The 26225-nt window shown below is 53.7% G+C and overlaps 1 protein-coding gene across 1 annotated transcript in view; it reads left to right on the forward strand.

Moving 5' to 3' along the window:
- PREX1 (phosphatidylinositol-3,4,5-trisphosphate dependent Rac exchange factor 1) overlaps positions 1-26225 on the forward strand; it is a 165093-nt gene that overhangs the window by 89495 nt on the left and 49373 nt on the right. The window contains exons 6-11 of the mRNA XM_084775034.1: positions 3807-3968; positions 7228-7361; positions 12269-12387; positions 13605-13754; positions 15655-15802; positions 22029-22129. Coding sequence (XP_084631160.1) covers positions 3807-3968; positions 7228-7361; positions 12269-12387; positions 13605-13754; positions 15655-15802; positions 22029-22129 — 814 coding nt within the window. The remainder of the gene's footprint in view (positions 1-3806; positions 3969-7227; positions 7362-12268; positions 12388-13604; positions 13755-15654; positions 15803-22028; positions 22130-26225) is intronic.

Here is a 26225-nt window from a genome sequence, read left to right on the forward strand (position 1 = left end):
TTGTGCTCACTTTGTCTGCCAAGCAGCTCACATTCACTTCTGCATCTGCTGGTGGGTCAGCAGGGATGTTACCTGGTTTCTCTGTGAGCACCTTCTGCGCCAGAGAGATCAGTTCACTTGTTAAGGTCACGCAGCAGAGAAGGGTGGAAGTGGGCTGCGACCATCGCTTGGCAGCAGGTCCTGGAAACTGTTTGGGTAGCATGATGTACATGAGACCCGGATCTATTGATGCTTCTGGTGATGGGGTGCTCACTCCTTTATAAGGCAGACCTCTTTCTCATGGAAAGTTCTGGCAATCGTAAGGATGCAATTGCTCCTCCCAGCCACTGTCCTCAGCATCTGCCTACTTGGCCCTCTGAACTCCAGCGAGGCCCAGTAGATTTTTTTGTCATAGCCCTTCCAAGATGCTTAGCAGACAGATCTTGAGTTCCTTTCAGAAATACCTCTTTGGGTCCTGTACATTTACACAGGTGTGTCACTTTAGATGTGGGTCCCTGGGTTTTCAGGATGGGACTCTGACTCCTTGGAACTTGGTTCTGTTCTGACTTAACCCAGAGCAACCCGAGTTCAGCTGAGTTCTGAACTGGGCAGGGAATTTTCACCTTTTACTGCATAGGTCATAGGCTTCGGGGATCAAACACAGGTGGCTGGGTGTGGAAGCGGCCTCCTGTGTCTGACGAGCCTTCTCGCTGGTTTGCTTCACCTATTTTATTTTTAAAGCATTATATTCTCTGTCTCTTTGTTTCTCTGTCTGTCTGTCTGTCTCTGTCTCTCTGTCTTTCTGTCTCTGTGTGTGTGTGTGTGTGTGTGTGTGTGTGTGTGTGTGCGTGCGCACGTGCATGCAAGTGTGGTTGCCAGAGGGGCCAGATTCCTGGGAGCTGGATTTACAGGTATTTGAGCCATCTGGTGTGGGTGCTGGGAACTGAACTTTGGTTCTTTGGAAGAACACCAAGTGTTAATTGTGTTCTCTCCACCCCCCTTCACCTATTTTAAAATTACCTTGTTATTTATCTATTTGGTGTGTGTGTGTGTGTGTGTGTGTGTGTGTGTGTGTTTGTGTGTATGTGTGTATGTAATGTACAGTGTATGTATGGAGGAGGTCAAAGGATGCCCCTTGCTGTCTGTTATCCGGTACCCTCCATATTTTGTTTGAGATATGGCTCTCATTGGTCTTTAGCGTGTAAGCTGGGCTGGAGGCCTGCAAGCTCCCAGGGAGCCACCGGTCTCCACTGCTCATCTCACCATTTCTGGACTGATAGGTGCACACCACCACGCCTTGCTTTTTAGGTGGGCTCTGGGGATCCCGACGCAGGTATGTCCTCATGTTTGCAAGTCAAGTGCTTCACCAACCTCCCCAGCCTCGGATTGTCTTTTTGCTGTTTGGTTGTGGTGTGTGAGTGTGCCCCAGTGCACATTGCCTGACCTAGGTGACAGGGGCTCCCGTCTCTGTTCTCTTCTCCCACTTGGAATCCAGTGCACTGGGTTTTTGGCTCAGTAGAGGAGGCTGCACAGGGATGTGTAGCTGTCCTGCGCCGGTGTTCAGAAGGCTTCCCTGCCCCAGGAGTGCGCAGTGAGGTTGACAGTGAACAGACTGCACCTGTGGGTTTCTCTCCTGCCACTCAGTTCTTGTCCACTGCACTCTTGCCTGCTCTTACACGGTGTGGTATTGCCCTGTAAGAGTCTGAATAGAGTGCCTGGAGGAAGCCATGTGTGCAAAGGCTCGGGGTAGGGTTGTCTCTTGGTTCTTGGAACTTGGTGGAGTGGAGCCAACGCTCCCCTGTGACACCAAAATCTCCACTTCCTCCTGCAGCTTGCGCCAGTTACAAGTCTGGCCTTGGTTTCTGTTCCCACCTTCGTTGCTGACCTCAGGCAGAAATAGACGTAGGGGCAGGCGGCTGGGAAAGGGAACTGAGCTCTCCTCCTTTTGACTGGGTGCTGGGCATGGGCTGCCGGTAGGGACCCCTCTGAGGAGCGGCTGCACTTCTAGCTCAGGCTGCAATGAGTGGGAGACAGCTGCTGTTTTGGGAGCAAGCTGCTGGCCATTCTGGCCTCCTGGGATTTTGCTGGCCTGACCGAAGTGCAGCTGGTTTCTGGTTAGTTCTGTGATATCTTGTCTGTAGACAAGCTGGTGGCCTGAGTTCAGTTCCCAGCCCTGCCTCCCGATGGCTTTGGCGGCTGTAGTCTTCTCTGTTAAATAGTCTGGAACCTGTCTCTCAAGCCCAGCTAGGGGACTATGGGGGTAATGCTGAAACTGAGGAAGGACCAGCCCAAGCCCATCCAGTTAGTGCGCAGAGCCACTCTGGCACGTGGTGCCGGAGAGGAGGGGACTTTAACTGTGAATACAGGGAAGAGAGAAGTGCAAGGTGACAGAGCCTGGGCTGTCTGGTTTAGGAGATTTCTCTGATGTTCTCCTGATGCCCTGGCTGAGGAAGGCCAGGGCCTGACACAGACACTGCCACCTCAGCATTGTCACCACCTTGCCTCAATAACCACACCTGGTTGAGATCAGCCAGGAGGCCAGTTGGTAGAGTGTCGCCTAGAATGCAAGAAGCCCTGGCTTCCACCCTTAGCACAGCATAAACTGGGCATGGTGGTACACACCTTCAGCCCCAGCTCTCAGGATGCAGAAACAGGAGTATGAGGAGTTTAAGAGCCTTTGACTACATAGTGAGCTTGAAGCTAGCCTGGTCTACATGAGGCACTGACCACCAGCCTTGATAATGTCCCTTTGTATGTCTGAGACAAGGCTCAGCTGATGGCACCTGATGGCTGGATGCTTATGCCCTCTGTCCTGTGTCCTCTGAGGGAGAGGCCTAGGCCTAGTCATTTATTTATCTCTCAGTCCTGAAGACTGAACCCAGGGTGAGCCTGGAGCACATAAGGCAAATGGTCATCACACATCACATGAGCCTTGGGAGGCGGCTTCCCCCCACCCATTTCACTAAGAAACCTCTGTGACCTGCCCATTTCCCTGTTCTATCTTTTGGTCTCCTCATCTTCCCCGAACCCTCAGTCACCTGCACATGCCCTTTGCACCTGCTCTTCCTGCTGTCAGCCGCATCGTTCCCTCAGCGTGTCCCCAGTCTCCCTGTCTGAAGCTCGTATGCTGACGTCTATTCCAGCTCCTCCCCGGGTTGCTTACTGCTGGCTGTTGTAATAGAGACTTGGGGGTTTTTGTTTTTGTTTTGTTTTGTTTGTCTTTTTGGTCTCTATCTTTTGTATTAGGCTATTGATACCCACCAGGCAAGGTGTTTTTGTCTGTTTTCTTGTATACTAACTCTAGTTTCAGGCCATTCAGATGATACCCACAGAATTAGTGAACAGCGAATGTCGCAGATAACCTTTCTTGTCCATGGAATGAAATATCTGACCAACCAACATAAGGAAGGAAGGGGTTATTATGGTTCATGATTTTAGGGTACAGACCACCAGGAGCAGGGAGGGGCGTAGCTGGTCTCTTCCTGTCTAGTCAGGGAGCTGACAGAAGGGAATTCTGGGGCTCAGCTCCCATTTTCGTATTTGTTCTGTCTGGAAGCCCAGCCTGTGGGATGGCATCACCCATATTTTGGGCTGGCCTACCCTGTTACTCCTCTCTGGAAACACCTTTATAGACACCCTGAGGTGCCTCTTCTAGGTGACCCTAAATCTGGTTAGCTCACTATGAAGACTGACACTCAGCAAGTGTGACACAAAGCAAGTGTGAGCTTTGCTCCCCAGCTCCTGGGCACACTGGTTCGGCATGCTTTCACCTCTGGCCAGGGTATACCTGAATTAATTACCCTCTTTTCTGTCCTTTCCCACACTAGGAGCTGGCCAAGAGGACCCCCGGCAAGCACCCTGACCACCCCGCAGTACAGAGTGCCCTGCAGGCCATGAAGACTGTTTGCTCCAACATCAATGAGACCAAGAGGCAGATGGAGAAGCTGGAGGCCCTGGAGCAGCTGCAGTCTCACATTGAGGGCTGGGAGGTGTGTGGTCAGGCTCCAGGAGGGCCCCCGGCTGACGGGGCTGATCCCCCAGTTACAGCTGCAGATCATAGCCTGGTGCATGTGTTTCCTTGCAAATGACCTGGTAGATTTTCATTGAAACATAAATCCCAGATTTCAAATTTCTGTAGAAAAATGGGTAACACTGCTGTGTCTCACAGTTCCTCCCATTGAGACTCCCATTTCCTTAGCCCCATCACCAGGGGCCACATTCCCGTTGTTTATGTATTTTTTTTTTTAACGTATTCATTAATTTATTTTTTAATGTTTTTTTTAATGTATTCATTAATTTATTTTCCTGTTACTGTGACAAATTCCTGACAAAAGCCACTGAAGGGAGGAAGGGCTTGTTTTGGTTCACAGTTGGAGGGTGCACAGTCTGTCACGGTGTAGAAATCACTGGTGCAGGAGCTTCACACAGCTGGTGACGTCACACCCATGGGAAGCAGGCAGAAATGATATCGTTTTCTGCTTCTTTGCACTCAGTTTGGGTACCAGCTCAGGTGATGATACTGCCCTTGTTTAAGGTGGATCTTCCCACCTCAGTAAACAGTATAGAAACTTCTTCACAGCTGGAAGCCTAGAAGGTGCTTCTAGACCTTGTCACACCACCCAGGTCAGCATTCTGGTTTGATACATCCTTGCCAGGAAGGTGACTTTGGTTGGGTACCTGTTTTTAACGCCTCTGACCCTCAGTATTCTCTCCTTTGCCTGCATCAGTAGGAGCAACATTTTACTGCGCTCAGGATTGTTAGTGGGGAATAGGTCCAGAGTGTATGTAACTGACTTTCTTTATCACACTTATTTGTGTGTGTATGCATGTGTGTGAGCACAGTGTGCTACACAGAATGCATGTAGAGGTCAGAGGACAACTTGTGGGAGTCGACTCTTTTTCCTTCCACTTTGTGGAACCTGGGCCTTGAACTCAGGCTGTCTGGCTTGGCAGCAAGCCTTCTTAGCCACGGACCCATCTCTTCAGCCTGTAACCAATTGACTTTCTTAACCCTCACCTCCTCCGTACCCTATTGAAAATTTCCCATGTGTCTACAGAAAGACAACGGAAAATACAACAAATATGAAAGGCCAGCTCAGCTGGAGTGCGAGATTTAAGAGCTGAGATGAAAGGTTCTGGGACAGACATTGCTGTCTTAGACTCCCTCCCCCCCCCCACCCTGCCAGGCCCTGGGTGGCCCTGGATGTCTGGGACTTAATATTCTTGTCTTGTACTCTTCCACCCTGGATTGAGGACCCAGCTGCAGAGAAGACTGGGCCTTTGTTCAGAGAGTAGGGGGTGACATGTCCCCTGTACTCTCCTTTGCTGGCCATCTTCCCTGGGAGAGCCCTAGTTCCCAGAGTCCCTTGCAGATGAACTCTGGAATGGGCATTGAGGTTTGGCCCTGATCAAGTTGGAAGGTGGGAGAGATAAGGTTCCCATTTGTGTTGGGGAGGGGCTGCCACAAGAGGGCCTGGTTTTTGGTGGCCATGGCATTAGAACCTCCGCTCCCATCCCCCTTCCTCCAGCTTCCTGGGCACGGAGGTTTCAGTCGTTGGCCTGAGTTGGTAGGTTGGTGAGTTCAGTAGGCAAGGTGGCATCTGGCTCCTTTGTCTGTAGGAGCCACTCATGGCTTTGCTTGATGTATGGGCCATGTGGCCTGCCTTCCTACTGTGTCACAGGCCACTGTCCTCAGCTCCCTGCAGCGTCTAGACACACACTGGCATGTACTGGTTGCCACAGGGCTGAGGGGGTGACTCCAAGTGGGAGCGTCACATTGCAGCTGGCTTGTAGGCAGTGTAGATGAGGATGTGTGGCCAGTGGCCAGCCAGACTAGGTAGGTGGCTTTGCTCCAACAGGCCTGTTTCCTTCCTGTGCCTGGGACATGTGCACCACCAGCACCCTTGCCTACTTGGATGGCTCTTTCGCCTGTGGAAGGAGATAAGGGAGGGAGGAGAGGGGCTAGGAATGGTCTTCGAGGCAGTGACACATCACCTGTTCCTTGGTGTGATCTGGTCACTAAGCCCATACTTGCACTGAAGGAGCTGGGGAATGTAGTTCATTGGTCAGGCAGCCAGGGTCTGCGAAACTCCCTAAGATGAACTGAGGGGAGCAAGGATCCAGGCTACCTCAGTGGGTACTGTGAGCTTGCCATGATTCTGTCTAGCTCCCTCTCCTCAACTTGTGGGGTCTGTGTGGCCTGGCGTGGCCCTCTCAGGACTCCAGACAGACCCACTAGGTGCTGGCTCTGAGGATTCCCTGTCTGTGGATCCCCTCCTTAACACCTTTCCTGATTCTCTGTCCCAAACTTATTGCTGCTCAGTGCACTCTCTTGTGTTAGCCGTTCCAACATGTGGCACTGATCCCACAGTCCTTGGTGATGCCCAAGGCTGTCCATCTGTGCACCTACAGCCTTGGCTGGACCCAGCACTCCCTTAGTCCTGCCTAACATTCCCACATGGCATCTGTTGAGCCCCTACCGCATCCCAGGGAAGGTCGTCAGGTGCAGGAAATCTCAAAGCATCCCACAGAAGTGCTGGACCTGTGGGGGAAAGACAGACAGTAGGACACCCAGACAAAACTCAACCCCCATAGGGCTAGAAGCTGCTTTTAGCCCTCTGAACCTGCTTTTAGCCACACGAATCGGTGTGACAGCTCCCTGCACCCCTAAGTGTCTCCTGTAAAAGGGCGTGCAGCCCACTGATGGAGGTGGCCCACACAGCCATCCATCAAATTGTGTTGATTTCTGTCTGCTGAGAGATCCGCCTGTGGAGGCTGAGAGGGACTTAGGGCTGTGGAGAAAAGTGTGCCTGGTGGTTAGCGGTGTCAGTTTGACAGGGTCTAGAATCACCTAGGAGACAGGGATAGCTCCTAGCCTCCCATCTGTGAACAGTTATCAGCCTCTGGGCATGCCCCTAAGGTTGCCCTGGATTAGCTGATGTGGAGCGATCCATCTATGCAGTGTATCAGGACCTTTCCCCAGTTGGGAACCTTAGCTGTGCAGATGGAGAAAGAGAGCTAAGCAGCAGCCTGCACCATGGCTCTCTGCTTTCTGAATGTGGATGTGATACAACCAACCACTTCAGACTCCTGCTCTATGGCCACCCAGTCATGCCGGACAGTAGCCGTGAACTATGCAGCTGGAATAAGCCCTTTCTCCCTTGATTTGGTGTTTTTCCTGGGCAGCAAGGGAAGAAACTAAGAGGTGTGTTCCCAGCTGCTCATTCCTGCCCTCTGTTTCCTCCCCAGGGCTCCAACCTCACAGACATCTGCACCCAGCTCCTCCTTCAGGGCACCCTGCTGAAGATCTCTGCAGGCAACATCCAGGAGAGAGCATTCTTTCTCTTTGACAACCTACTTGTCTACTGCAAGCGGAAATCCAGGTGAGCTGCTGGGGCGGGGCTGGCTGCCATGGGGACCCACTGGGGCAGGCCGATGCTAAATCCCCCTTCCTCCAGGTGACACCTCGGGCTTGTCATGTTCCTCTCCGGGCTTTGCTTTTGCTTCTGAGTGTTCAGGGAGATATTTTACATCAATGTAGAGTATAAGCTGTACATGTTAATTAAAGTTTTTGAAGAAAGATAAAGAGAAACAGGTGAACTGGATTTTAGTGATGAATTCAACCTAAGACACATGTTATATCTAATTATAATTAGATGTGACTGTGAATAAGTTTTAGGAAGTAATAAGGAGGTAATTTGCCGTATGCGTTTTAACATTCAGCCTTTGAAGTGGTTCATGAATTAGCTTTATGCCACAGAGGGCCCCAGGCATGTTTTCCTTGTGACCTGGGAACACTGCATAGTTCTAGACGGTCCTGGAAGTCCACAACATCCTGAGGTGCTTGCATAGAGGAGGGAGTGGAGGAGGGAGTGGAGGAGGGAGTGGAGGAGAGTGGAGGAGAGTGGAGGAGGGAGTGGAGGAGGGAGTGGAGGAGGGAGTGGAGGAGGGAGTGGAGGAGGGAGTGGAGGAGGGATCTCTTGAGCCTGAAGTTGAGTGAGTGAAGTTGGGAGGGGATAAAAGAGGGAGGTTGGAGCCAGGCAGTGATAGCACACGCCTTCTATCCCAGCACTCGGGAGGCAGAGGCAGGTGGATCTCTGTGAGTTCGAGGACAGCCTGGTCTACAAAGTGAATCCAGGACAGCCAAGGCTAACACAGAGAAACACTGTCTCGAAAAAACAAACAAACAAACAAACAAGTAAGCAAAATAACCCCCCCAAAAAACAACAAAAAAAGAGGGAGGTTGGAAAGGCTGAAGCTGGAAGGGTAATAGATGAGGAATTCGTTGAGCTTAGGATGAGGGACGGAGAAGATGAGGGTGTAGCCAAGGCTGGAGACGAGAAAGGGAGGTTAGAGGTTAGGAGGTGGTTGGCTAGAGTGTGGGTGCTGAGCTGAGGGGAGATAGGCTGTAGGGTGGGTGCAAGTTTGTTTGATAGATGTTGACGTGGGGCCTGAACATCAAGTTTGTTGGTGGCTGGGTCGATGGCTGGGTGGCTCCCTAACAGGGAAGGTATGAGGAGGTTGGGGCCTGGTGGATAGTGGTCAGCGTGGGGGCTGATCACTGCCAGGGTCGTTGACTGTGGTGTTCAAGGGGGCATGGTGGCCAAAGCCATCCACAGGGGATGGGTGGTCGTTCCACATGCCCTGTGCGGCCTCAGTTTCCTATCTGCAGCAGGAGCTGCATCTGTGCTCTGTATGTTTAATTCAGAGTTTGACCACTTCACTAACTCCACAACGCCTCCCGCCTGTGCCTCAGTTTCCTTGTTTGTAAAATAGGGGATGCTACTGAATGTGACCCTGCACTCACTCTTGGGTTTCTGGTACCACCCACTGGTGGGCAGCCCTAGGACACCGGGCCCCTCATACTGTCCCATCTTCTCTGTTCTGGGGGTTGGTCCTTCTCAGCACAGGCCTCAGTCTCCCTTTGTGTCATCTCCCAGTGTAGACATGTTCTGCCTCTTCTCTGGGTGTTTCCCTGCTTGTTCTGTAAGGATCATCTCTGTTGCTGTCTTATGTCTCCTGTCCTGCTGAGGCCAGCCCAGAGGCCTCCTTTGACACTTCTAAGGGTGCTATGAAATATCACCCCCAGCCTTTCACCGTCCTGGCTGCTAGAGGCAGGCACTTTTCCCAGAGCACTAGGGTTTGGGAAACAGAATGTCCCTTCACAACTCTGGACAACTCCCAGCCCCTGATTTCCTTGCAAGGCCCTTCTTTGTCTGCGCCACCTGTCCTGGGAGGAACAGCAGTGATTTCCACCATCTTGGTGTCTGCGGGGACTGTCTCTGGCCTTCCTGTGACCACACTAAGTTCTATGAAGGCCGCTCCCTCCTTAGTGACATCTGGGGCTGGCCCAAGAGAAAGGGCACACTCATCTCCTGAGAGGACCAGGCAGGAGGCCAGGGTCCCGCCTTTAGATTAACAGCCAGAAGGCTGAGTGCCCTGTGGGCAGGGTCAGGTGCCACTGGATGGAGCCTGACTGACTGGAGTGGCCACAGGAGGTACCTGATGTGGCTGGGCAGCTGCTGGCTGTCTTGGTCCTAGTCTGGGTGGAGCATTCTGTGACATAGGCTGTTCATGTTAAGTTAAAAGCACAGGGCCTCCCTTTGGCCACCAAAGGAGGAAGGAGTGGTCTACAGTGGGGGAAACTGAGGCCCAGAGGAGCTGAGTCTCATACCCCACTGCTACCCACTCTGTTCTGAGAGGCCACACTGCTGCTGTGTGGCCCAGTGCTGTATTCATGTCTGTTACATGGGGCTGAAGCACTGTTGTCCTGTGGATGTGTTTCACAGAGTGAACATGTGTCCAGGCTCCACTGTGAAGTGGCTGGGATGGTGCCAGGCTCATGCTGAATGTTAGGGTTAGGGCTAGGTCTCTTCTCTATGACCACATTCCTGTCCCAAACTTTTATTTCCTCAGTTCTTCCTCATTGCCAGTAAGTGACATCACAAGTTCTGTCAGTTGGGGTTCTCTGAGAAACAGACCTGGCAAGATGTATATGTGTGTACACGTTCACCTGCGTGCCGACAGACAGACAGAAACACCTGCTCACGCACACAAGCAGATAACCATGTAGAAATTGATGCATGTCCATACACATGTACACCCATGCATTTCCACGTATTTTTGTACCTGCATAGATACACACACACACACACACACACACACACACACACACACACACACGCATATATGGCATGCACATGATCGTACACATACGTACACACATACATTTCCACACCTCACCCTACCTGCACACACAGGTACGCACACAGGAATACACACATACCTACCTACATGCACACACATGCACACCCATGTGCACATGGAAGCAGGAAGATGAACTGGGGTTCATCGTGCATATATACAAATAGACACATGCTTGTAAATTTGTAATACAGCAGAGTTCAGCCAGCAGTGCTTGACGAAGCACACAGTCCCTTTCTCTTATAGAGTCTGTCCCTCGTCGCAGGCCCATGGAGCCTGTGTCCGGCAGTCACACACATCCCCTGCTGCTCCAGCCCTACATTCCCTGGGAGGTCTGGCCACCTTGTGGTCCAGGATCCTCAACTTGTTCTGTGCACATACCGTCTTGTTTACCCAGCTGTGGTACGTTCACTTCAGGTGGAGAAGAGGGCTGTCACAGTCCTCGCAGGCTCGGGGTAAAGGCAGTCCCCCTGCTGGGTCAAGGAGCCTCAAAGGGCCTTTGCTGTGACTGGTGTCTCTTCTGTGCTCTCTACTGCTTCCCCCAACAGAAGACAAGGTTCCCAAGATTTATGTGCTTTCCCGTGAGCCGGCACCCAGCAGAGTGGCTGGCACCTAACGGCCATTTCTGAGTACTTGCTAAATGTGTGGGCCCTCACTTGGCACCCTGTCCACAGGAAGCCCTGGCCAGACGTTTTTTGTTTGGGAGAACATAGCAAAATAATATTAATTTATATATTTATTCACTTTATATCCAGGTTATAGCCCCCTCCCTGGTCTCTTCCAAGTCCCACTGTCCCTCCTCCATGTCCCCTCCCCTATTCCTCAGAAAAGGCGAGCCCCCGCCCCCCGCTCACCCACCCCAGCTCATCAAGTTAACCAGGTATCTTAAAGGGCATATTTCTTCAGTTATGCAAACTAAACAGTCCAAGGGTAAGGCACCAGGGTGCTGGTGCTCAGCAAGGCTTCCTTCTGCTCTCCGAAGTGTCCTGGCGTGGTGGAGGGGTTGAGGTACCTCTTTAAGGCCTTTTTGTAAAAGACACTAATCCCATTTGTGAGACCACCAGCCTCTGTGATCTGACCACTTTCAAGGCCCAACCCCCTAACTCTTAACATCAGGGTTTAGAAGGCAGTGGATGATGAGAAGTCAGACTGCAGCAGCGACTGAGTGTATGGGCAACAGGGTTCCCTCAGGCGAAAGTGTGAGTGGGACGGGCGGGGCGATGGCTGCGGGAGGGGATGGATGACGTAGGTGGGGTGTCAGGTGGTGGGGAGTTGGGCTGGAAGGTAGGTAGATGAATGAATGGGTGTGTGGATGAATGGGAGGGCTAGAGCATAGATAGGCTGCTAATGAGATGGATGAATGAAGGAATGAGTTTGTGGGTAAATGGATGGACGGACGGGTGGGATTTAGATGCGTGGGTAGATTATAGATACATGGTTTGTAGATGGATGGGTGATGGATGGTTGGGTGGGTGAGTCAGTAGATGGCTGATGGATCATGGGTAAGTGGAGTTTGTACGCACGCGTGTGTGTATGCGTGCATGTGCATGTGTGACGGCTATATGAATAGTGGAGGTATGGATAGTAGGTATGTGGATGGTAGATGTATGTATTGCATGTAGGTGGACGGATGGTGGGCGGATAGACGGACGGTGGGCGGATGGACGGACGGTGGGCGGATGGACGGACGGTGGGCGGATGGACGGATGGTAGATAGATAGGTAGATGATGGATGACTGCCTTCCATCATTCTCGTTTCAATTTAGGAGGTACCATCTGTTATATGGGTACCAGGGGCACCCCTCCTGCTTCCTAGCCCAGTGTGCTGGGTTTCTGTTCTTCCTGTTGGTCTCCCATGAGGTCCCTGTTAACTGAAGAGCTGACCTGTGAGGTCGACAAAGTTATTGGCCTATTTTCCTGATGAGAAACCATGACTAGCAGAGAAGAGACTCGTCCGAGCCACCTGTCTACCAGCAGACCCCCGCCCCCATGTTCCTTACCTTAGCCCACAGCTCCTCTTTGCCCCTGGGCACCCCTCTGTGTTGCTGCCCCTTGTAGGGAATGCTGACTTCCCGTTGTCTTTCAGGGTCACTGGGAGCAAGAAATCGACCAAGAGGACCAAGTCTATCAATGGCTCCCTATACATCTTCAGGGGCCGGATCAACACTGAAGTCATGGAAGTGGAGAATGTGGAGGATGGCACAGGTGGGCCCTGCCTCTCTCTGTTGACCTTCTCCCTCCCTCCCTGGCTCTCTGTGTGTCATGTGGAACATTTCTTGTATAGCTGAATGTAACTTTAAAATGTAGCCCTGGAGCTGAGGACTCAGAACAGTGCCACCCCCCCCCCCCCCCACCAAGTGGCTACTAAATACATTAATTTTTTTTCTCATTTTATTCTTATAGACAGTTGCGAGCTGCCATGTGGGTGCTGGGAACTGAACCCTGGTCATACAGAACAGCAGCCATTGCTTTTAACTGCTGAGCCATTTTTCCAGCCCCATACCATCTGCACTTTTCTATTGCAGTCCATTTTATTTTATTTTTTCCTGTTTAAAACTACTTTACCACATTGTGTATGGTGGTGCATACCATTAATCCCAGCGCTTGAGAAGTAGAGGCAGCTTGATTTCTGTTAGTTTGAGACTGGTCTTATTTGCATAATGAGTTCTAGGCCAGTCAGGTCTATAGTGTGAGACACTGTCTAAAAATAAAATACCATCTCCTTAGTTTTTCTTTCAATTTCTCTGGTTTTTAGAGTCATGTATATCAGTGTGGCTTTAGATGTGTGTGGCTATGTGAACATGGTTTTTTATGCTTATAGTTAGGTGGTCCTAGTGCCCTGGCTGTGTTTACACTGCTCTTGTACTCAGCTTACTGACCCTGGGATCCATCCATGCCTCACATGGCTCTGGGTAGAGTCTAGTTGCTGTGGCTGGAGAGTTTTTTCTGTATGAACAACCCACAGGCAGGCGGCCAGGCTTAGGACAGTTTCTGCTATTCGCTGCTGGGACCAGGGATCTCTCTAGATGCTCCGTGAGCCTGTCTGTGGAAGCCTATTCTAATGTGGTTTTGAGCCCTGACACATATGCAGGCCCTGCCTTAGATTCAGGGTGTGGTGGGATCCCATATTCCTAGGTGCTGTTTCCCCATTATGTTTTCACAGAGGGTTGGTTGCCTTCCTGAGGTCTGAGCAAGCCTCTCCTGCCATTACTACATTTGTGCCTACGTAAGAGGTCAGGACACCTGTGTTACTATGATGTTGGAAGGTGTCTGTGCAGGGCTTCCTTGCCCATGATAAAGAAGCCAGGAGGGAGCACTTGTTGGGGGGGTTTAGCTCCCCAAGCCTGGCTATTTTGTGAGCTATTGAGAATTCCATAGCTGTCTGTGTACTGACCGACGTTTGCCCTACTGCCCCTGACCAGCCGATTATCATAGCAACGGCTACACTGTCACAAATGGCTGGAAGATCCACAACACGGCCAAGAACAAGTGGTTTGTGTGTATGGCCAAGACGGCGGAGGAGAAGCAGAAGTGGCTGGACGCCCTAATCCGAGAGCGAGAACAGCGCGAGAGTGAGTGCCTGGACGGGCCCTGGGCTGCTGAGGAGGACGGCGGGGATCTTCCAGGGGGAGGACTGTGTCTAGGGCAGGGACCTGCGTCCCTTGGAGAAGAGTTGGGGTTACACATAGCAGAGGTCTTGACAGGTGGAGACCTCTGTGATTGTGTTGGGACCTGGAGGGACCAGTCAGTTGTACCACAGTCCCCAGGTGGCTTACGGCTCATCCTGAGCATCTGGAAACAGCATGTTCTTTCCCCTGTTGCTCAGGTGCTTGCCCAAGTTTCTGTTTGCTGGTCCCTTGAAAAGGAATCTGAAAAAAAAAAAAGAAAGAAAGAAAGAAAGAAAGAAAGAAAGAAAAGAAAGAAAAGGAATCTGGGGGCTGGTCCTAGGGTGCCTGTTAGTCATGGAACACAGTCACCAAGGTGGTTCACAGAAAGACAGCTCAGGGGTTGAGGTGAGAGACCAGGGATGGATGGGCTCTGAGCTGTGTCTATGCCCTGAGCCTCTGTACAGAGCCTGCCAGACTGGGAACTTGAGGGCCTTGGGTGTGCTTGGGCCAAGTTACTTCAGACACCTGAGCCTCGGTAGACTCTTTCTTGCTGCCCAAGGCCTTGGATTTGGCCAGCCTTGCGAACTCAACATGCGTTTCTACTTCCCACTCCTGGTTTGACACAGGAGTAAACTGGGCCTCAGTTTCCCCCAAAGCACATCCTGTTGACCCTGAAACCTCAGCTGGTAAATGCATCATAGACACTTCACGTTTGCCATGGCTCCAGTCACCCTCTGAGTCTGCCTTTCTCTGCACCCACCTGGTGCTAAATCACACCCTTGGCGCCACCCCTGAACCCCTCACTGCCGCTCTCCGTTCAGGAGGTCATCACGGTCCTGCAAGCCTGCCCTTTAAACACATGGTCCAGGCCATCTGCCTCTCTCCCCACCTTACACCACCCAAGTCACTGTTCCCGGCAGTGTCTCTAGTTTTCTAGAGAAAGTGGAGCCTTTCGGTAGCAGTTCCCCATCTAAAATATCAAGGCAGAATGTATTAAAATGCAGGAGGCCAGATAAGCTCTGGCTTTGGCCTTTGGATAGGTAAGGGCTCAACCTCTGAAACTGCTCAGGGCGGGGTCGGTAGTAGGGGCAGGGAGTTGGCCTGACTGGGTGGGACTGATCTGTACTTCTGTGGTTAGAATCAAGAGAGGTGGTTAGCACTGTGTGTGTGTCATTAAGAGGTGTGTGTGGTCGAGGGGGGCCTTGTCCTTAGAAGTGAATGCTGTCTCAAGTTCAACCTCAGGGCTGGGCACCCAGGGACGGGCTCACACTGTGGTCTTTGGTCAAGGAGCCCAGATCGGGATCCGAAGCCAAACATCTTGGGGCAAAAACTTGGTACCACCTCTTCTGTTCAGGCAACATGCATCCCCTGGGCCCTGGCTTCTCGTTTATAAAATGGGAATCCCGTGGCTCTTCTTCTGAAGGGCGTGGGGCATGTATCTGGGGCTGTGAAGCACCTGTGTGCTGTTGCTGTTATTGTCTGGATGGCATGGGGGTCCGAGAGAGCACATGAGTCCAGATACGGATGGGGCCCAGCGTATATGGCATGGCAGGTCAGAGCTATGTGTGTGCAGTGTGGAGGGATAGAACAAGGCTTTGGAGTTTGGCTCTGAATTAAGGTACCACCAGTTACCCCAGGACTTAGCCTCCATGGGTCCCCCACTCAGTCCTTTTGAGCAGTCTCTGGCAAGTGTGTGTGTGTGTGTGTGTGTGTGTGTGTGTGTGTGTGTGTGTGTGTGTATGTGGCATTGACCAGGGGTCAGGAAAGTGCTCTGTGGCTGTGCTAGGGTGAGGGTGGGAGGCGTGGATGCCAGAAACCCCAGACTGTCTCCTGTACCTGCCACGGCAACCATGTCCCCACGCAGGCCTGAAGCTGGGCATGGAGCGAGACGCGTACGTCATGATTGCAGAGAAGGGGGAGAAGCTGTACCATATGATGATGAGCAAGAAGGTGAACTTGATCAAAGACCGACGACGGAAGCTCAGCACGGTGCCCAAGTGCTTCCTTGGCAAGTGAGTGGCTTCTGCATCCCAATCCCAGGTGGCCGCCTTCCCTGCCCTTCCTGCCCTGCCTCTGCTTTGCCCCACCCTGCCCCACACCCCCTTTCTCTTGCCTGGCACCTCCTTGCACAGCCACCCAATGCCCCTCAGGCCCGTGGAGCGGGCTCAGATGAGGGTCGAGGCTGGCACGGTTCTGCCGCAGGTCTTCCCTTCTGCGTTCGCTCCTGACCCACACTGTGTAATTTGCTTCCTGTGATGAACTGATAGGAGCTGGGATCTTCCTGACTGGGTGGGCTGGCCACATTCTGCCCATCTCTGTTCTGTTCTGCCATGGAAGGCAGAGGTGGCTGGTGCTGTACTTAGAAGATGAGGGAGATGAGTTAGGTCTGAGGCAGGCTGGAGCCTGGTGGCCAGCACAGTCCGGAGGAGGCTGGAAATAATGTTGTCTTGGGAGAAAAAGACTAGATTGGGGACTGATGTGTGAGACAGGCATTTAGATGGCCTGTGGGCCACCATGTGCACAGAGGAGTCTGGGCCAGTATTGTGGGGGAGGGGACAAGCAGAGGCTCTGTGGCCCGTTGCTAGAGAGGTGGGTGCCCCTGGGTAGGGAATTCTCAGAATCAAGGTGATGACGTGGAAGGCAGGAGGCAGGATGTCAGGAAACTGGTTTTAGATGTTTGAAAGCACAAAGCCCTGCTGTGTATTCATCTCTATCATGGGGATTGGCTGCCCATGGGAGGCTGTGGAGCTAGGAGATAGCCCAGGGTAGGCCCTGAGGCCCGGTGTTAAACAGTCCAGGGATGGGTTTGGGAGGGGGCAGGGGTGAGGGAGGTGGGGGGGCTGTGGGAATGGGGAAACCAGGGTATTTGTACTGTTCCATCCATTGTCCTTAGGGGTCAGCAGTCCTGGCTCTGCCTCTCTGAGGCTCTGTGGAAAGGAGAGAACTGGGCCCAGGAGGGCTGTGGGAGCTAGTTTGAGAGGCTAGAAAGGCTGTTTTCATTGCTAATCCCTGATTCCACTGCAAAGGAACCTTTTCTCTAGCAGCTCCTCCCCCTTCCGCCTGGGGGCGTGTACCGGAGAGCCCTCCTGCCAGCCCAGCGGATGGGATGGCCTGTCTGTGATTAAGGCTTCTGAGGCTGGCTCCTCAGGAAGGATTAGAGGAGATCCTCTTGCTGCCCGTCTGTACTCCAGCCAGCAGCACAGCTCATGTAGCCACGGGGCCCGGAGGACCTGACTTCTTCAGGCTTGGCTTTCCTCACCACCCCTCCCCTGCCAATGTGCAGCTCCAGGAGCCTTCTGTAACAAGAAGTGGCTGGGACGCAGTTCCTTCCGGCCCTTAATCTGATCTATGGCATCCGCATTTGGCTGTAGCTTTTAATCTCACACACCACCATGAAGCAGGTCACTGCCATTGTCCCCATATTAAAGATGAGGAAACTGAGGCACAGAGAGGACAGGGTTCTGTGCAGTCACATTGAGGCAGTGGGGAGGCAGGACTCAGGACAGTGTGACTCCAGAGCTGGTGTTCTCTTTCGCTGCCTCGGTGCCTGGCTCATTTTAATCTCGCTCTAGCATTTTCACTGTTCCTCAGTTCCTGCTTTTTCCTCACCTGTCTGGTACTGGACAGGGACTCCCTGGTTGCCGAGTGTCGTGTTTATTTTCATAACATTTTAAGGCTGAGCTTTGAGTCAGACTGGGACCCCCATGTCATATTCCCCTACCTTCTTTCGCATGATGTTGGGCCCTGAGTTATGTCCCTGGGTCTCAATTAATAATAATTAAGGAAGGAGAAAGGGTGGAGGGCCCTATTGGAATGCAGCACGAATGCAGAGGTGCTCAGCATGGTGCTCGCAGAGCGGTGAGGACTTTTGCTGGGCCATGCGGTCAGGTGTAAAGTGGCCAGTTTGTGGCCCACTCAGAAACAAATAGACTTTACATTTCAGTCTTAAATTAAAATCTGTGTACTGTGGGAGAGCATACTCTCTGTCTCTGTCTGTCTCTGTGTGTGTGTATGTGTGTGTGTCTGTGAACCTACCTTCCAGCATCCTCAGATTAGCCAAAGAGACAAAAATTCCTTCCTTCCTTCCTTCCTTCCTTCCTTCCTTCCTTCCTTCCTGTTGCCAGCAGACAGCGGGGAAGTGAACAGACAAACTTCCTGCCCACAGGGAGATGACTGCTCCTACAGGAATCAGTCGGTAGGCAAGGGGACAGTTTAAGGAAGGACCCACTGGGCCTCTGAATGCTGCAAGGCAGTTGTGGAGTGTGGCGAAGGGGAGAGCTGTGGAATTGATTCAGCCAGGATGGGTAAGATAGTCCTCTTATCAGAGATTATGTTTTAATCAAGACCTGAATGAGATGCATCAGCCACAGGAAGACCTGAGGAACAGCATGCCTGGCTAGGGCACAGCAGATTCAGGAGTCTGGTGGCTTCTGTGAGCCATGGCACTGGAGTGGTAGGAGTCCTGAGTCGGCAAGTGTTATTAACACAGGGTCCAGAAGTTAGTGGTGCTGCATCTGGCGGCGCTGGGTCAGGGGTCAGGCTTTAGGTGCTCTGGGAGGCTCAGTAGGGGTGAGAGATGGGTTGTCAGAGCTCGCGACCACTCAGGACAAGGTATGTCAGGCAGTTTGGGAAAGTTTCCTGGAAGGTAAAAAGCATTTGCTGCCACCCTTGATGGTGATTAGAGAGAGGGCTTGTTAATATCTGCACATTCGGAGCTCCGGAGTAGGAGGCTTTGCTGCAGCAGCTCTGTGTGCACAGTCGCATGCAACAGAGATCAGACCAGCTACAGAGGCACACACCTGCAATCCTGGTGCTCATGAAGCCGAGGTATGAGCAGTAAGTGTTCAAGGTAGGCCTGTGAGACATAGCAAGATGTTGTCTCAAAGAGTAACCAGTCAACCACAGAAGATGCATAAAGACTTGTCAGAGGCTGGGAGGTGGCTCAGTGTGCAAGCAGGAGGACCTGAGCTCAGATACCCAACACCCATGTAAACTCTAAATCACCATGGACATTGGCAGGGACTTTGTACATGGGGCTCACAGATTGCGTATCAGTCTCCTGGCACTGGTGGTCTTGGCTCATGCAGGTGACAGGCAGAAAGATGTTTGTTCTGGGGACTGTGTGGTACATGGAACACCCAATCAGGTGGCAAGAGTGGCTGAGATGTGCCCAGGCAGCCTCTGTACCCAGCCTTGGCCTTGACGTGCAGCACTGACCAACAATGTCTATTGGGCAGGAAAAAGGGATAAAGGAAGCTGGCATGGCCTAGCTGTCAGTGGACTCCATTTGGTCTCACCCACACTTTGTCTCAGTGCCTCCCACTGCTATAGGAACATCTTCCTGGAAGCTTGGGCCTTGTTGTCCTTCATAACCCAACCCAGAGCTACTGTCAAATCTTAGCTTTCTTCTGTGCACTCTGATGTCCAGCTTGGCACAGCCCTCCTCCACCTGAGACCCTGCTGGTCCAGTACAAGTAGAAGCCTGGGGCCAGGGTTCAGAAAATTGCGTGTTAGACACCAGCATTTTAGCAACTGGGAGCTTCCTAGGAAATATCAAGTTTCTTCCTCTCTCTTGAAGAGCTGGGGGCCCACAGGGCCGTGGTGGGCTCTTTGAGCAATGGCTTCCACTTTGACTGGCTTGGCACACTCGCCACCTGGCCAGCACCCCTTGCTCAGTGTTCAAGGTTCCTGCGTCAGAAGAGATTAACTTTATCTGGCTTCCCTCCTGGGTCCCAGCTTAAAGTTTCACAGGATTAAGAAGTCCACCCACTACTTCCAGGCGTCCCTAAGCAAACCAGTTGCCAGCTGCTCCCTGTCAAGCTGCATCTGGCTGCCTCTTGTTCCCCAGATAGGGACTGTTTTTGCTTTACTTTGCCCCACAAGCTAAAGACCTTCCCAAAGGGTAGCAAGATCCAGCGTGGGATTCAACTGCTCTCTTCTGTTCCTTGTCTGTTTTCTACCCCTGCAGCCACTCTGGGATACTTCCTATTCCCACTCCGGCCACAGGTTGATCCCTGCCAGAGGTGGCCCTGGATGGGACAGCTGGTGAGCAGCCTTACGCTGGGTCTCCGGCCTTCAGCCTCTGAGAATGGGCACATCAACATCTGTTTGCCTTTTGGGGTTGCTGGCAGTTTCCGCCTTGCCTGGAGAGTTGGGACTCTGAGAACAATGGAGTGTGGGGGTGTGGGGAGTGTGGGGGTGTGGGGGTTAAGGGGACACAGAACCTGGAAAGTTCCCACACAGGGTGCCAGAAATGTACCTGTTTCTTTCCCACCTCCCTGGGCATCTCGTGGACTTTCTGAATACCTCACAAGGCTGCTACCTACAGAAGGGCAGGCCCTTCCTTTGCCAGCACAAAAAGCTAAAAATAGCATCCCCCTGCTGTAACTGGAGGTGGGACAGCTGGTTTCCATAAAGGGGGCTGGGCACTGCTGGCTACGCTGGTGGGCGCTGCCTGCTCCAGGCTCACCCTCTTCCGCTGACTCCAGTGGGCTGAAATCTGTGCTCAGCTCAAGAGGCCACAGAGGCTGGGACCTCAGAGGCCTGGCTGAGTCTGACCCCTGGGCCATCACTTGGAGCCAGAAAAAGCTGCCTGTTGTCTCATTTGTGCCCCTAACCTCCCTGCCAACCCCAGAACCTCCCTTCTTGTTCATTCCTCACTTGTTGAGTGGAGGACTCTCGAGCCTCAAAGTGTAGCATGGAAAGAGCCATGAGTAAGGCCAGCACCTGTCATCCACGGGCTACATTCTGGGTGTCTTTGTGGAGAGGGGGCTCATAAACACACACATGAATCTGTGAGCCCATCACTGCAGAGTGCTTGGGGCAAAAAGGAAGCATAATTGGGATGGGCAGGCTGTTGGGCGGGGGCCTCCCTGGGCGTGGTATGGATGGTTGCCCCTTGGGAGAGGTGGCATGGAAAGAAGAGCCAGGGAAAGCCATTGCTAGGTAGATGGGAAAGCGATTGCAAAGGCCCAAGGGCATGATGGAGTCTAGGGTGGTGGTGGTGGTGGCGCTGGTGACGCTGGTGACGGTGGTGGTGGTGCTGGTGCTGCTGCTGCTGCTATGATTTGAGAAGAGAGCAAGGGATCTAAAGCACAGAGTATGGGGATTCAGCAGAGAAGACTGGTCTGGGGATGGTGTTCTAGGCGTGGAGTTGGGAGTGGCTGATGAAGGTACATATTTCTGGGTAGATGTGTGGGATAGTTGAGGCAGAGTTTAATTTCCTTCTGAGTAATGGGGATGCCTATCGGAGCATTGTGAGGACAGAGAGGATGAGATGTGAGCCACTTGGGCCTCCCTGACTCTCCAGTCCACTTTCCGGGCTTGGGATTGTCCCCTGCTTATTGTGTGTCTCATCTACATACATACACAGACACATATATACATACATGCATACATACACACACATCTAGTATTTAGACCCCCCATCTAGCTACCCATATCCTAACTCCACCATGCTCCCAGCATCCCCCACAACCTCCACATCTGCCCGTCCATCCAGCATTGATTGATCTCTCTGATGGTACATCCATCTGTCCATTCTTTACATTTACCTAAATGCCACACAACCCAGCATACATCCATTGGCTTATGCCTCCATCCACAGATGCAACATGGAGTTGTCTACCCACTTGTACTTACCCACCACCTGTCTATCATCTGTTCTCTATCCATCATCCATCCACTCATCATCTATCCATCCATCCATAGCCTACCTACTCATCTGTCATCCTTCCATCCATCCATCCATCCATCCATTATTCATTCATTGACCATCTGTCTATCCTTTCACCTTTCTATCTACGCATCTCTCTACCCACTGGCACATCATCCTCTCACCCACTGATCTGTCTATCAGCCATTCATTCCCACACTCATTCCTCCATCTACCAAGCATCTACCATGCATCTAAACATGCATCCATCTGCTCATCCATTCATCTGCCTGCCATTTATCCATTTATCTTCCTGCCGCTCATCCATTCATCTGTTTGCCACCCATCCATTCTTCTGCCTGCCACCCATCCACTCATCCATCCACTCACCCAACTTCCATTCCTGGGTGGATGAGGCAGACCTGTGATCCGTTTTAGCCACCTGAAAGGCACAAACAAGCCTTGTCACGATTTCTTAGGCTATGGCTGCTGGGCCTGTCATTACTGTGGTGGTCAGGGCTAGGCCAGCATGGTTCTGGTTCCAGGGCTGGGGACCATCTCATCGCATCTTTCGTTTCTGGCAGTGAGTTTGTCTCCTGGCTCCTGGAAATTGGTGAGATCAGCAAGACAGAAGAAGGGGTCAATTTGGGCCAAGCCCTGTTGGAGAACGGTATCATCCACCATGGTGAGTGGAAGCAGGTGTGGCATGGGAGTGGGGGCAGGTGTGTGGCATGGTGAGTGGAAGCAGGTGTGTGGCATGGGAGTGAGAGCAGGTGTGTGGCATGGGAGTGGGAGCAGGTGTGTGGCATGGGAGTGGGAGCAGGTGTGGCATGGGAGTGGAAGCAGGTGTGTGGCATGGGAGTGGGAGCAGGTGTGGCATGGGAGTGGAAGCAGGTGTGTGGCATGGGAGTGGGAGCAGGTGTGGCATGGGAGTGAGAGCAGGTGTGTGGCATGGGAGTGGGAGCAGGTGTGGCATGGGAGTGGGAGCAGGTGTGTGGCATGGGAGTGGAAGCAGGTGTGGCATGGGGGTGGGAGCAGGTGTGGCATGGGAGTGGAAGCAGGTGTGTGGCATGGGAGTGGAAGCAGGTGTGTGGCATGGGAGTGGAAGCAGGTGTGGCATGGGGGTGGGAGCAGGTGTGGCATGGGAGTGGAAGCAGGTGTGTGGCATGGGAGTGGGAGCAGGTGTGGCATGGGAGTGAGAGCAGGTGTGTGGCATGGGAGTGGGAGCAGGTGTGGCATGGGAGTGGGAGCAGGTGTGTGGCATGGGAGTGGAAGCAGGTGTGGCATGGGGGTGGGAGCAGGTGTGGCATGGGAGTGGAAGCAGGTGTGTGGCATGGGAGTGGAAGCAGGTGTGTGGCATGGGAGTGGAAGCAGGTGTGGCATGGTGAGTGGAAGCAGGTGTGTGGCATGGGTGTGGGAGCAGGTGTGTGGCATGGGAGTGGGAGCAGGTGTGTTGCATAGTGAGTGGAAGCAGGTGTGTGGCATGGGAGTGGGAGCAGGTGTGGCATGGGTGTGGGAGCAGGTGTGTGGCATGGGAGTGGAAGCAGGTGTGTGACATGGTGAGTGGGAGCAGGTGTGTGGCATGGGAGTGGGAGCAGGTGTGGCATGGGTGTGGGAGCAGGTGTGTTGCATGGTGAGTGGGAGCAGGTGTGTGGCATGGGAGTGGGAGCAGGTGTGGCATGGGAGTGGGAACAGGTGTGTGGCATGGGAGTGGGAGCAGGTGTGGCATGGGAGTGGAAGCAGGTGTGTGGCATGGGAGTGGAAGCAGGTGTGGCATGGGAGTGGGACAGGTGTGTGGCATGGTGAGTGGAAGCAGGTGTGTGGCATGGGAGTGGGAGCAGGTGTGTGGCATGGGAGTGGGAGCAGGTGTGGCATGGGAGTGAGAGCAGGTGTGTGGCATGGGAGTGGGAGCAGGTGTGGCATGGGAGTGGGAGCAGGTGTGTGGCATGGGAGTGGAAGCAGGTGTGGCATGGGGGTGGGAGCAGGTGTGGCATGGGAGTGGAAGCAGGTGTGTGGCATGGGAGTGGAAGCAGGTGTGTGGCATGGGAGTGGAAGCAGGTGTGGCATGGTGAGTGGAAGCAGGTGTGTGGCATGGGTGTGGGAGCAGGTGTGTGGCATGGGAGTGGGAGCAGGTGTGTTGCATAGTGAGTGGAAGCAGGTGTGTGGCATGGGAGTGGGAGCAGGTGTGGCATGGGTGTGGGAGCAGGTGTGTGGCATGGGAGTGGAAGCAGGTGTGTGACATGGTGAGTGGGAGCAGGTGTGTGGCATGGGAGTGGGAGCAGGTGTGGCATGGGTGTGGGAGCAGGTGTGTTGCATGGTGAGTGGGAGCAGGTGTGTGGCATGGGAGTGGGAGCAGGTGTGGCATGGGAGTGGGAACAGGTGTGTGGCATGGGAGTGGGAGCAGGTGTGGCATGGGAGTGGAAGCAGGTGTGTGGCATGGGAGTGGAAGCAGGTGTGGCATGGGAGTGGGACAGGTGTGTGGCATGGTGAGTGGAAGCAGGTGTGTGGCATGGGAGTGGGAGCAGGTGTGTGGCATGGGAGTGGGAGCAGGTGTGGCATGGGAGTGAGAGCAGGTGTGTGGCATGGGAGTGGGAGCAGGTGTGGCATGGGAGTGGGAGCAGGTGTGTGGCATGGGAGTGGAAGCAGGTGTGGCATGGGAGTGGAAGCAGGTGTGGCATGGGGGTGGGAGCAGGTGTGGCATGGGAGTGGAAGCAGGTGTGTGGCATGGGAGTGGAAGCAGGTGTGTGGCATGGGAGTGGAAGCAGGTGTGGCATGGGGGTGGGAGCAGGTGTGGCATGGGAGTGGAAGCAGGTGTGTGGCATGGGAGTGGAAGCAGGTGTGTGGCATGGGAGTGGAAGCAGGTGTGGCATGGTGAGTGGAAGCAGGTGTGTGGCATGGGTGTGGGAGCAGGTGTGTGGCATGGGAGTGGGAGCAGGTGTGTTGCATAGTGAGTGGAAGCAGGTGTGTGGCATGGGAGTGGGAGCAGGTGTGGCATGGGTGTGGGAGCAGGTGTGTGGCATGGGAGTGGAAGCAGGTGTGTGACATGGTGAGTGGGAGCAGGTGTGTGGCATGGGAGTGGGAGCAGGTGTGTTGCATGGTGAGTGGGACAGGTGTGTGGCATGGTGAGTGGAAGCAGGTGTGTGGCATGGGAGTGGGAGCAGGTGTGTGGCATGGGAGTGGGAGCAGGTGTGGCATGGGAGTGAGAGCAGGTGTGTGGCATGGGAGTGGGAGCAGGTGTGGCATGGGAGTGGGAGCAGGTGTGTGGCATGGGAGTGGAAGCAGGTGTGGCATGGGGGTGGGAGCAGGTGTGGCATGGGAGTGGAAGCAGGTGTGTGGCATGGGAGTGGAAGCAGGTGTGTGGCATGGGAGTGGAAGCAGGTGTGTGGCATGGGAGTGGAAGCAGGTGTGTGGCATGGGAGTGGAAGCAGGTGTGGCATGGGAGTGGAAGCAGGTGTGTGGCATGGGAGTGGAAGCAGGTGTGTGGCATGGGAGTGGAAGCAGGTGTGGCATGGTGAGTGGAAGCAGGTGTGTGGCATGGGTGTGGGAGCAGGTGTGTGGCATGGGAGTGGGAGCAGGTGTGGCATGGGAGTGGGAGCAGGTGTGTGGCATGGGAGTGGAAGCAGGTGTGTGACATGGTGAGTGGGAGCAGGTGTGTGGCATGGGAGTGGGAGCAGGTGTGGCATGGGTGTGGGAGCAGGTGTGTTGCATGGTGAGTGGGAGCAGGTGTGTGGCATGGGAGTGGGAGCAGGTGTGGCATGGGAGTGGGAGCAGGTGTGTTGCATAGTGAGTGGAAGCAGGTGTGTGGCATGGGAGTGGGAGCAGGTGTGGCATGGGTGTGGGAGCAGGTGTGTGGCATGGGAGTGGGAGCAGGTGTGGCATGGGAGTGGGAGCAGGTGTGTGGCATGGGAGTGGAAGCAGGTGTGTGACATGGTGAGTGGGAGCAGGTGTGTGGCATGGGAGTGGGAGCAGGTGTGGCATGGGTGTGGGAGCAGGTGTGTTGCATGGTGAGTGGGAGCAGGTGTGTGGCATGGGAGTGGGAGCAGGTGTGGCATGGGAGTGGGAACAGGTGTGTGGCATGGGAGTGGGAGCAGGTGTGGCATGGGAGTGGAAGCAGGTGTGTGGCATGGGAGTGGAAGCAGGTGTGGCATGGGAGTGGGACAGGTGTGTGGCATGGTGAGTGGAAGCAGGTGTGTGGCATGGGAGTGGGAGCAGGTGTGTGGCATGGGAGTGGGAGCAGGTGTGGCATGGGAGTGAGAGCAGGTGTGTGGCATGGGAGTGGGAGCAGGTGTGGCATGGGAGTGGGAGCAGGTGTGTGGCATGGGAGTGGGAGCAGGTGTGGCATGGGGGTGGGAGCAGGTGTGGCATGGGAGTGGAAGCAGGTGTGTGGCATGGGAGTGGAAGCAGGTGTGTGGCATGGGAGTGGAAGCAGGTGTGGCATGGGGGTGGGAGCAGGTGTGGCATGGGAGTGGAAGCAGGTGTGTGGCATGGGAGTGGGAGCAGGTGTGGCATGGGAGTGAGAGCAGGTGTGTGGCATGGGAGTGGGAGCAGGTGTGGCATGGGAGTGGGAGCAGGTGTGTGGCATGGGAGTGGAAGCAGGTGTGGCATGGGGGTGGGAGCAGGTGTGGCATGGGAGTGGAAGCAGGTGTGTGGCATGGGAGTGGAAGCAGGTGTGTGGCATGGGAGTGGAAGCAGGTGTGGCATGGGGGTGGGAGCAGGTGTGGCATGGGAGTGGAAGCAGGTGTGTGGCATGGGAGTGGAAGCAGGTGTGTGGCATGGGAGTG

The sequence above is a fragment of the Acomys minous genome, assembly GCF_964271855.1.
Source record: "Acomys minous genome assembly, chromosome: 3".
NCBI lineage: Eukaryota > Metazoa > Chordata > Mammalia > Rodentia > Muridae > Acomys > Acomys minous.